General features: G+C 39.8%; 1 protein-coding gene across 1 annotated transcript in view; it reads right to left on the minus strand.

Annotated features, from left to right (window-relative positions):
* The window catches only part of ITGA2 (integrin subunit alpha 2), a 114,271-nt gene that overhangs the window by 15,913 nt on the left and 86,275 nt on the right, over nucleotides 1–12,083 (minus strand). The window contains exons 17-23 of the mRNA XM_043598708.1: nucleotides 9,214–9,365; nucleotides 6,583–6,693; nucleotides 5,958–6,040; nucleotides 5,394–5,535; nucleotides 4,175–4,267; nucleotides 3,420–3,496; nucleotides 3,250–3,333 (exon numbers count right to left, since the gene is read on the minus strand). Coding sequence (XP_043454643.1) covers nucleotides 3,250–3,333; nucleotides 3,420–3,496; nucleotides 4,175–4,267; nucleotides 5,394–5,535; nucleotides 5,958–6,040; nucleotides 6,583–6,693; nucleotides 9,214–9,365 — 742 coding nt within the window. The remainder of the gene's footprint in view (nucleotides 1–3,249; nucleotides 3,334–3,419; nucleotides 3,497–4,174; nucleotides 4,268–5,393; nucleotides 5,536–5,957; nucleotides 6,041–6,582; nucleotides 6,694–9,213; nucleotides 9,366–12,083) is intronic.

Here is a 12,083-nt window from a genome sequence, read left to right on the forward strand (position 1 = left end):
CCTAAAATAAGTACAAATGTATTCCTTTAAAACTGACAGACCCCAAGGTTGCTATTATACTGACTGGTGTATTCATGCAGTACACACTTAGGCCTTGTTGATTGGATGAATGGATTTATAAGCCAGAGGATTTTCCACTTGGGTGGCTGAAATGCAGTGATAGGATTTTAGTTCCTGCAGTATTTGTTATTGGGTGCTTGTAAAACAGGGTGTACATTTTCTTTTATCATTCCTTCTCCCTATCCTTCTCTATTTCCAAACCAATTCTAATGCTTTTGGTCTGAGTTGAGGTTGGTCATGGTTTTCCATGACTAGTGTAGAAATCACCTTTCTGATGGCTGACCCAGAGGTTTTATTAGACTAGGCCTAGAGGTATTAGATGATTTGACCTCTTTGCTTGGAATTGCCAACTAGGGTTTCCAAATGAAGTGAGGACCAGATCAGAGGAATACCCACAGGACCACTCAAACTGCCACATAACTGGATACCCTTCCCTCTCCTCCCCACTCATTTCTGGGGCTGAAGCTGGATTCCAACCAGGATAGCTTCATTAGGACTGTGGGGAGTGGGAAACAGGCGTAGGAATCTGAAAAGCAATAGTTCTTCCTACTATGCACAACATAACTGCATAACTGCATATTACCTAATTCTTGGATGTTGACTCTATTTCCTAAAAAAATTTGAATTGGATATTTTCTGAGATACTTTTTGGGTTTCTTTACTGAATTCTTGTCTTTATGTTTAAAAAATTTCCCCCCAAATTCTCAAAAGGAAAATATGTCATAGGTAGACTTAAATAGATGTGGCATCTGTCAAGGTTATGTAGATGAGAGGGAACAATGATTTTTCAGCCTTACATGGAAAATGGGAAAACTGACTAGAATTTGAAACAGAATGTCTGGCTGTATATGCATGATTTATTCTCTTTACCGTCCAGAAGACCTTTGTGTACCCCCCTAAGAACAGTTTCTAAATTAGTATGTTCTGTTTTTGCATTTTAAAGAGCTCTGACATTTTTCCATTTGTTACTTAAGTTTTCCTTAAGTTACTTAACTGTGGATGATCAATGTATTTATAAGCAGTTAGCTATACTCAGGGGGCTTCTGTTTTAGAAATAATTCTATCATGATTTCCACCCATAATACTTGCACAACATAACTGCATATTTATCAAAGTGGTTGCTAAGGGATACACTCAATGACTGGGTAGGATTTTTTCACAAAGTTTGCAAAGATGTTAATTTTGGTGTTTGGTTTTTTTTTTTTTTTTTTACAGCTCTACTTGTGATGGTTAAACAAAATAAATATGCAAAACAACCAAATAGCTCATTAATCTTGAGCTGGATACATAGATCATGATCCAGCCAGGAATAGAATAAGTTAGATCTGTAGGTCCATATATATAAACTTCTCTAAGATCATATAAGAAAAAGTGAGATTAGGAAGCATTTTATTATTCCATTTGGGTAAATATGTGTGCATCCGTGTTACATGAATATATCCTGGTAGATAAACAACCTTGCATCTGGAAGGTATTCAGAAAATAGCTGAGTCATGTATGGGATGACCAGAGCCAGAAGAGGCTGGAGGCATGACTTCACTTTATGGTATATCTTTTTGTAATGTTTGGATTTTCTATCCATGTACATTTAATGTCTTTCTTTAAAAACAAATCCAGAGGAATGATCTGGGTGGTAGGATTAGGAGCCATTTTAGTTTTTACACACCATAATTCCCCGTATTAATTTTTTTCACCTTTCAGGTATATTTTAAAGGACATCAGACGGTCCAATTTAAAATCCAATTTACCATCACAGAAATACAGAGCTAAGATATTACTGAAAGTGAAGTCCCACTTTCATCTTGTATTTATTTCATGTTGGGAAAATTGTCTGGAAAAATTGGCCATGGCGTGAGAGTGGAATCATGTAAAGGTTGTATTGAGCTAAAACATATAGGATAAGAATCAATGTAGGTAGGGAGAGAAGAAATCAGGTAATGTGGTAATCTCAATCTCTCTGGATGCACTGGTCTTCCATCCTTTTATCAACAGTGCAGGTCCTTTTGGAATCTGCAGTTACAGATTAATTTTTCAGGGATGGATGACTGGGCTGGATCTGTTTTTGCTTTTGCTGTTTGCAGTTCACTTGATATAGGAGCATTCTTTCATCTTTGCTCATGTGTCTCTCACTCTAGACATAACGACACATTTTCCTTTTTGTTTCTGCTCGGTGATCTAGTGCGTGATCTACGTGTTCCATGCTTCTGGGGGTTGGGGCGATGTGGCGAACTGGACAAGTCCGTCACTGAACACTGTTCACACCCTGGCTTCTTGGAAATACAGTGCAGTGCATTTTCCAGGCACCACTGAGCTGTGATAGGAAAGTGCCTTCATGCCTCACTAGGTAAAGAACTCTGGTTTCCAGCCTCGAAGGTGGGCATCACCTGCAGGTTGGGTACCTGCATGGCTCTGCTCTAGTGTGTCTGTGCCCGTGAACCTGCTTCACTTCTTGGTGGGGGTTAAGGTGATGCATCACCCTATTAGTACCTTTGGTATCCCACGTGTTAGCCACTTCTCAAGACACCTGTTGCCCTGAACAACTCATGATAGCTAGTACCAACTGGTATTTTGTCCCTGCTTCCAGGTACACTTGCTCTGGCCAGGCAAGATAAGGGAATAAAGCATTTCTTCATAGATGACCTCATTGGAAAATGCCTCGTTTCCTCTTGGTGGGAAGAAACCCATTATGTTAAGTCAGGAGTTTTCCACCCAGAAGCTAATTTTCTATGATTCAATTTAATGCTTATGGTGGACCTACTATGTGCAGATCATTGTGCTTGGAGTTCTGGTGTTTAGGGGTGGGGATACCGCTTGAGAGCTCATGTGGATAGTAGGAAGAGGCATGGAGAAGAAAGTGGTGCCACCTCCTCAGGGTCCGGAGAGTTCTGCTTTGACCCTTTGGGAAGGTTGGGCCCTCATCTGAAGGGCTGCAGAGGAAGTGCCCTGCGGCCTGTGGCAGAAAGTTTGCTCCTCTGTCTTTCTGGCATTGTTCTCGGTCAATAAACCTAAATAGCCGTGTAGGGTTTTCCTAAGGACTGACTTGTCCCTAAACTTCCTCTGTCCTACTTGACGAGGGAGAGACCTTTAATTCAAATTTTCCAGTTAAGAATAAACGTAGAGAGTCATGAGCCAGATGTGTTCCACACCGAGTGATATCAGTGGCCACAGGCTACTCACGGTTTCACCCACCTCGTTATGTGAATTTCGGCGTCATACAGCAGAGGGATTTTGAAATTGACCAAATTATCTGCCTTGTTTTCTTCAGAGCTTTCGCTATTGGAACGAACATTAGGAAATTACTTAAAGAGAACTATTATTGAAGTCATCTATCATCAATTCAAGACTTCATTAGGTTTTACCTTAAGGCTTGGAAACTGACAGATGCCTGATTCTGAAGGTTTTGAAGATTGAAGTCAAAGTTAATCATGAAAGTCACCTATAACCAAAATTAAAACTCATTAATCTATGGTGGTTTGTACTCAGAGACCAATTAAAAAAATGGTTCCCAGAAAAGCAAACTCACTCCAATTTGATCTGGGTTTTATATACCTTAAGCTTTCATCTTTGTAGAATATCTATTTGTCCACCTTGCTTCATTTAGCATGTCTCCCCTTTATAATCAGAGGGCTTACCTTTCAAGTGACATGTATAGATCATCACATCACAGGCATATCTCCTTCACTGAATTTGACAGCTCTGTGTTGATGTGAAACTTGCTTAGCAGGGGGTAACAAATGATATCTGTGACTCTGTACATCACTCTGACCAGTGTTGGTCAATAAATTAAAGAAAGAGAGAAAGAGAGGGAGAGAAAGGGAGAAATGGAGCGAGGGTGGGAGGGAGGGAGAGAAAGGGGTGGGGAGGGAAAGGGAGAAAGAAAGAACTCTCCATATTGTATGTGCTTTTGAAACGAATTACATGGGAGAAAATCCCACTTCTATTAATAATTTACAACATTCAGATATTTTAAAAGCATCCTCTAAATACGCAGCTAGTTCTTTTGTAAGGACTGTCAAATAACGTTACCTAACAAAGAAGGTGGAATGGTGGGGTGAATTAACACTAGTGCCGAGGAGGGACCACTGTGGATTTGAGGATGAAATGCAAGTTGTACCTGTTGCTCTGTCTTTAAAGCTGGGTAGCCTACATCACAGGTAACAGACTTCTGAGATGAAGCAATCTGGCATACGACTTCTGTCCCATCAACCTGAAAGACACCAAGGAAACAATGACCAATCAGTATTTTGCATGTGTGTGTGCACACGTGCTTGCATACATGCTGAAAGATGTATAAACCACATGGACATCTTAGCAGTAGAACTGGTTCACACTGAACTAACCTATTGTCCCCCAAGACTTGAAAATCTTATACTGTCCACATAGCTAATATACTATTTTTATTGCTAACAGGACACCCAATAAGCCAAAAGTGAGGTCAAATACTGGAATTTTCCCCCAGAAGTAAATCCTAGTTCTTCTATTTCCAAAGCACAGAATAAATTTAATATTTAGAAATGCTATCTTTATTACATACCTTTCTCTCAATATATTTGAAATTAGTAGTTTCAAGAAAAGAGAACAAAATCATATGTTGGTGTTTGTATTTTAAATAACTTAAAGAATCTTTTTTAGTTTTCCTTGTGTTTTTTTTTTTTCCTCTTTGAAATAAGAAGTTCTTATTTGGCACAGGAAATTGAAGCATTGAGGTCAGAATAGATTTAGAATGTTAAATCTGTTAAGTTTGTGTTGACTTTAACTTGGATGAAACCATTTTTAATCCTTTTGTCAAGTAGGGAATTTGGGAAATCTCAGCTTTTCCCTCCTCTCCCGTTCATTGCTTGGTGGCAGAGGAGGGGCCAGAGGGGCGTGCATGGCCAAGTGTGTTCCTGGTATAGTGATCAAGTCAACATGATTAACTGGCCTCGCTGGAATGCATCATCTTGGCAGTAGCATGGCCTGTGGTTACAAAGCCTGGACTCAGCTGTGGGACTCTCATTTCTCGGAGCAAGTGCAGCTCGAAGGATCTGTGCGGCACCACAGCGGCCTCCTCACACAGATGGCTTGAGAAGAGTTATGGTAGGTGTCTGGCCAAGTCTCAGGGCAAAGGAAAAACTGACCAAGTTGTGAAGCAGGACTGGTCTAGATACAGGGCCAGGCTATGTTTTCATGTGGTTTAACTAGTTGGGAGCCCCAAAGTTGGGACTGAGCACACTGAGGGGTAAGGTGCTTCTTCAGACAGCACACGGCCCACCGGGATCTGAGTGTGAAGAAGAGGGCCAATTAACAACAAGCGGGAGACACAAGAGCAGTGAGCACAGGGTGTCATCACATACCGGCATGGTCCAGGAAGCGAAAAACAAGTTTTCTGAAAAATCAACAACAATTCCAGTGTTGTAGGCACTTTCCCTTTTGTTTTTCAGCGTTACTAAAAATGTTAACCTTTTGTTTTGGTTGCTGACAATAAAGGGTTGATCTCTGTTACAAGTGAAAAGGAAGAAAATTATTAAGGTTAATAGGGCCAGTGTTCAAATCCTTCACTCATTTTAAAAATAAGAAGATAAAACTCTTTAGATTTGGAAGACTGAGAAAGTTGTTTAATAAACTATCTTCATAGTAAAATGATACAGACAACAAAGAAGTCAACGCTATTGGATTTTCTTCTTCATTGACTTTAATTGCATTGTAGGGAAAGGAGCCATCCAAATACAAATGTTTTTTTATTTCTTGTTGTTTTACTCCTATAAGGATGGTAAAAACTGAAGTTCAAATTTTAAAGATCTTTATTAGTTATGGATGTTTCTTTTGCAGTAAAAAAATCTCCATAAACACTCACTTGAATCAAGAGACCTATTGTGTCTTATTTCTACGTTTTACGCTGAGCTCTGAAGCGGACTTACTGAGCAGCTGACAGCTGTTGGACATCTAGAACTAGATCAGAGATGCAAACTCCATCATCCCCACATTCCTTGTAGAAAGGGATCTACAAAAAAGGAAAAACAATCCTACACATTTGCTCTGGACTTAAAAACCAAATTGTGGAAGAATATATGTAGTATTATTCCATTTATATAAAGCCCAAAACCATGCAAAAATAATATTTGGGGAATATAAACATGGTTAGTAACACCAGGAAGAAAAAGCATTGATAAATGCAAAATGCAAGGTGATGATTTGCCTCGGGTAGCAAGAAGAATGTGGATGTGATGGGGATAGGGAGGGATACAGAGAACATAGGTATTGGTAACATTTTTTTAAGTGGATGGTGAGCACAAGGTGTTTGGCTTTATTGAACACCTCTAGTGGGCCAGGCACTGCTCAAGGGGCTGGGAATAGAGCAGGGAAGACGACAAAAACTGCTGTCTTCGTGGAACTTGCATGCTGATGAATTTCACACGGAAGAGTGTTTCATTTAGAAGACTAACAATTGAAAAGTTCTGCCCTAGGTAGCTTTCAAACAGTACCGCAGGGACCGTGAAGCTTTCTTAACCAGTCTGAATTCCAAGAAGGGCAAAACGCACTTACACTGAAGACCTTGGCCTTCTCAGAGTAGGCTTCGAGGGCAGGGCTGGTGCCAGGGTTTTCCAGACTGACGTTGACACACAGATCCAAAGAGCTGACAACATCAGAGGGCTTCTAAACACACAGAGATACAATGAAGCAGTTTTTTAGGGCACGGCAGCTTCAAAACAAGAAAATGACAAACGTGTTCAAGATTAAGAACACAGTCTGCTCTCAATTATGTGGAGTTACCCTTGTTTTGAATTTTCAAGACTCTGGCTTCTTTACGGTCTTAATTCTGCTCTTAGCCTCTTCACTATTAAGAAACCTAGAGACTTGGGTTCAGTAAAAATCTGAAGCAGCATATCTTAGTAAAGCTTGTCAGTGATCTCGCTATTCATACACAAGTAGTTTATAAATATTTAGAGGATCTGCCCAATTTTAATGCTTAAAGCATCTGTTGGGGCACCTGGGTGGCTCAGTCGGTTAAGCATTCGATTTTGGCTCAGGTCATGATCTCACGGCTCTTGACTTCGGGCCCCGAGTCGGGTTCTGTGCTGACAGCTCAGATCCTGAAGTCTGCTTCAGATCCTGCGTCTCCCTCTCTCTCTCTCTCTATCCCTCCCCCGCTCATGCTCTCTATCAGTACATGGTTCTTGGGTTGTTGGCTAGGTCTTTCCAGTTCCTACTGCCAAGATTTAAGATAGTCTTTAGATATCCTGACCAAATCTTTGGGAGGGAATATTATGATTTAGATGGGAAGGTGCTCAGGGCCAGTGTCAGACAACGACACAAGAACTCCCTTCCTTAGTCAGAACCTAACTTGCTCTGCAAAGCCAGATAAAGGGGATTCCCACACGGGAAACCAAGTCCCCCAAGTTTTGGCCCTCATGTACGTGAGAAGCGACACTGCCTCTTGCATGCATTAGATGAAGCGACTATCACTTGGCAGTCATTAAAGCCGACTCTACCCAGCTACCAGCACAACTTCTCCACTCCGCCTGCACAGCAACTTCACTCTGCCCTCAGTTCTTGTCAGGAAAGAACAGTATCTCTACAAATGGTAAACCCTAAAAATCCAATTTGCCTTTTCCTGATTAGTGATATTTGTTATCACCTAGTCCATTCACAGGCAGGATTTACTCCTGCCGTGAGCCCTTTTGGCGGGCAAGACTAGCATGGCGTCCTGACTGTAAGGAGAGGTTTCCTCAGCTGGCTGCAGGGTTGGCGCACAGAGTGGGTGTGGTGTTGATATCCAATATACTGTGTTAACTGAAACAAGATCTCTGCCCTGATCCAAACCGCACACATCTTCTAAAAACTTCACAAGGACACATTTGTGTGAAGAGGATATATATATGAATGACAGCCTGGCTGATTTCATTCCCCCAGAATGGACTCCATGTTTTATTTGATCTACCACTTAGCGCAAAAATAGAGAATGAGAGCCAGCTTTTATCCCTTTAAAGAATCTGTATAGTCAGCATCTTAACAAAAAAGGTCCAGGCCTTCATAAATAAGACTTCTTTCATATGAACAAGAAATGAAAACAATCAATGGATTTTTTTTTTAACATTTATTTATTTTTGAGACAGAGAGAGACAGAGCATGAACGGGGGGAGGGCCAGAGAGAGAGGGAGACACAGAATCTGAAGCAGGCTCCAGGCTCTGAGCTGTCAGCACAGAGCCTGATGCGGGGCTCGAACTCACGGACCGTGAGATCGTGACCTGAGCGAAGTCGGACGCTCAACCGACTGAGCCACCCAGGCGCCCCCAATCAATGGATTTTAATTCCTGTGTTAACTTTGTTTTTCCAAATCATACTTAACATTTTTTGAGATGGGATCTCTATATCATCAATCTATATCAGAAATATCTGGGAGTACTCCTCAAATCGGCATATTCCTTGGACATTCAAATCCAAATTACTGGTGGTGAGGACCCTGAATATGCATTTTATAAACTTTTTTTTTTTTTGGCAATTCTTATACATTTTAAATGCTGAGAACCATATTCTAGGAAAATTCTTAAGAAGTTCTTTTAAAACTGATTTCCTGAGGAAATCACACTTTCAAAGACCATTACATAGTTTCTAGGGGGAAATATTCATATAATTTATAAAATAAATTTCCTGTGGGAAATTTTCCCGAGAATTTTTCCTACTTGTGAGATTTTCAAAATTCATGTGAACTGTAGTAACTGTGGCATAAGACTAGAATAATATTTACCTCATAATCTACCTTTCTTGTCCTATATTAATTTAAACTCAATAGTGGAAATCAAAATTGGCATTGTTCATTTCAGCAGCTTAAAATAAAATTTTTCCCTGATAGGAAAATGCTAAAATAAAATTTACTATCTACTAAAAGCTCTCCCTGGTAAACATTTAAGAAAGCACTGTCTTTGATTTCTTTAACAATCTTATTTTTTAGCCTTTTGGTTGTAATTCCAAATATTTCTATGCTATTAACATATTAATAGAATGTGACCATATATTAGCATAAAGATAACAGGATTTCCTGCTCATGAACTTAGACAAGAAAAGCATTAATTAGAAGGGCAACCATTTTCTAACTTGTAAGCTTCGTTTTTAGACTTGGACCATTCATTAGTCTCTAAGAGGAAAGGAGGTGACAGAGATGACGGAGACCTTACCTGTATGTGGATGATGTACTCAGAGCAACTCTGTGTTTGACTTACTATCATATTCTTCTGCAGGCATCTTTCATTATTTTCTTTAAATAGCCCCCTGGAGGTTACTCTGGATGCATATAGGTCTGCATCAATTGTGATGTTGTATATAATGGCTAGGATAAAAATCACAAAGAAATGTTAGTACAAACAAACTTTTACAGAAAAACCACCCTGCCTAATTGTATCTTACTAGGTGAAGTCAAGGACTTCAAGAAAATATAAAAACAGTCTTTACATTGATGGATTGTGAACTGCAGACAGGCATGACATTTGTACTTCACACTCTGGTGTGACGTAGGTGATGTGGATACAGAGAGAGTGATTCAAAGTGTGGCTTGAAGCAGTGGGGAGAATAGTAGACTTGCCCCCAGGAAATCTACTAAATGAATTTGGTCAAATTACTCATTTCTCAAGCCTTGGTTTCATCACCCCTAACATGGTGATATGTTAAAGAAAGAAATAGCTACCGAGTACCTACAATTGAACACATTCTTGTATGTTATTTTATACAAGTTTTACTATAATCCCAGAAAGTGGATATTATCATCTCATTTTTCAGGTAATAAACACAGTAAAAGAGGTAAAATAAACCAGCTCTATTCACAACAGCTAGGGCATGGTCAGAAATAAAACTGCAGTAATTAAAAAAATTTTTTTAATGTTTTTATTTATTTTTGAGACACACACACACACACACACACACGCACACACACACACAGACTGTGAGCAGGGGAGGGGCAGAGAAAGAAAAGGAGACAGAGAATCTGAAGCAGGCTCCAGGTTGTGGCGCCTGGGTGGCTTAGTCGGTTGAGAGTCCAGCTTCAGCTCAGGTCATGATCTCACGGTTCATGGGTTCGAGCCCCGTGTTGGGCTCTGTGCTGACAGCTCAGAACCCAGAGCCTGCTTCAGATTCTCTGTCTCCCTTTCTCTCTGCCCCTCCCTTGCTCATGCTCTCTCTTTGTCTCTCAAAAATGAATCAACATTAAAATTTTTTTTTAAAAAATGAAGCAGGCTCCAGGCTCTGAGCTGTCAGCACAGAGCCCACCATGGGACTCGAACTCAGAAACTCTGAGATCATGACCTGAGCTGAAGTTTGACACTTAATCGACTGAGCCACGCAGGCACCCCAAACTGGGGTAATTTTGAAATCAGAATTCATTCTTTCACTTTCCATGCAGTTGTGAAGATTAACTAATTTGAGTGTTAACTGAGATACTCTGAGGGAACACTCTTGATGCTTAGTTTAGGGAAGGCATGCAACTCTGCAGGAATAAGTTTGGAATCCGACGGACTTGGTTTGAATTCTAATTCCACCATTTATGAGTTCTAGGACTTTAGGCAATTTGTGTAACCTCTTTGAAACTCCATTTCCTCATCTATAAAACAGAGATAATACTACTAACCCAGGGAAATGAAAATGAAAAAAAATGCAATAAAAACTGATGTCAGTTGCCAATACACAAAGTATCAGAGCCTTCAACTAAAGCTATCCAAAATTGAGAAAGAAAACCTGATATTATTCAAAGCATCGGCTGCCTTATCTGGGCTTACTCTATCTTATGATTTTCAATATTTTAAAGATTGAATAGACTTCCCAAAAATATTAATTCCACAGGTTACATTTAAAATACCTATTAGAGATGTATAGTTTTTCTTGCTCCAAGAACTTAGTGAAATTCACAAAGGTAGATAAAATAGAAGTGAATCAAATGAACTAAAACTAAGTGGTGAAAATAATACAAAGAAAAAATAATGCCAGGGAGGGGAACATAGCTAGGACAAAGTTAGTATACATGATCATATGATTTCTTTTTTTTTTTTTTCAAGTAGTCTGGTAAAAAGGTATAGTCTGATGGGCATTAATTTTTTTTATGTTATTAACTTTTAAAATGGAGTGAGCATCTGATACAGTAAATAACAAAGACCATATGCTTTATAAGTTTAGTTTTCAAAGTTGTGAAGATGGGATTCAGGTCTTACATACTCTTATTGCCAAGCAATTAAGTGACAAATGATCACAACTGGCTTGTCTGTGTGGATCTGAAGACATCAAGGAAAAGGTACCCAATGGGAAGAAAGAGCAAGTTGAAGGGAAGGACATTCTTGAAGTCTGCTTTCGAGTGTCTGGTAACAGAGGAGTGAAGCCCCGTCAAAAAGTGGAAGATATAGGAGGCAAATCCATGCTTTCAGGCCAGGAGAGCTAACCAGCCAGTTATTTCTGCCAACTAATATATTTCCCAAATTCATGTTTTAAGCAGACTAGCCACTTAATGTCCCCTTCCCCCCCACACAGTTTTTATTGAGATGTAAGGGAGATGTACTGTTTGAGTTTTAGTTGTGCAGTGCAGCTATTTTGTATATGTAACTATTGGCAAGTGATTACAATAAGGTTCATTAACAGATCATCCCCTCACACAGTGCCAATCCTGTGTGGTGTGTGTGTGTGTGTGTGAGAGAGAGAGAGAGACAGAGAGAGAGACGTTTAAATCTGCTCTCTTAGCAATCTTCAAATGTACAACACAGTACAGTATTGTTAGCTATAGTCACCATGCAGTACATTACATCTAGCCACTTAGCGTTTGTATGGGAATGGTTTTTGACTCAACTATCATGGCTACTCAAATGGACCTGCTCCAGAGCAGGTCTGTGAGATGTGCTACTCAAAGTTGGGTCAGCATTTGAGTACCTGAAAGGAAAAATGCCAGATAGATACAACTAGTAGGAAACTATGGAAGACATGCCAGGATGGGAATCCAACTTCTGCTTTGTGTTTTTAACCTATGTATTTCTTGGTATGAATCATGACAAAGGCTGAAAATATTAGAGGCAGG

This window comes from Prionailurus bengalensis, chromosome A1 (assembly GCF_016509475.1).
Source record: "Prionailurus bengalensis isolate Pbe53 chromosome A1, Fcat_Pben_1.1_paternal_pri, whole genome shotgun sequence".
Taxonomy (NCBI): Eukaryota; Metazoa; Chordata; class Mammalia; order Carnivora; family Felidae; genus Prionailurus; species Prionailurus bengalensis.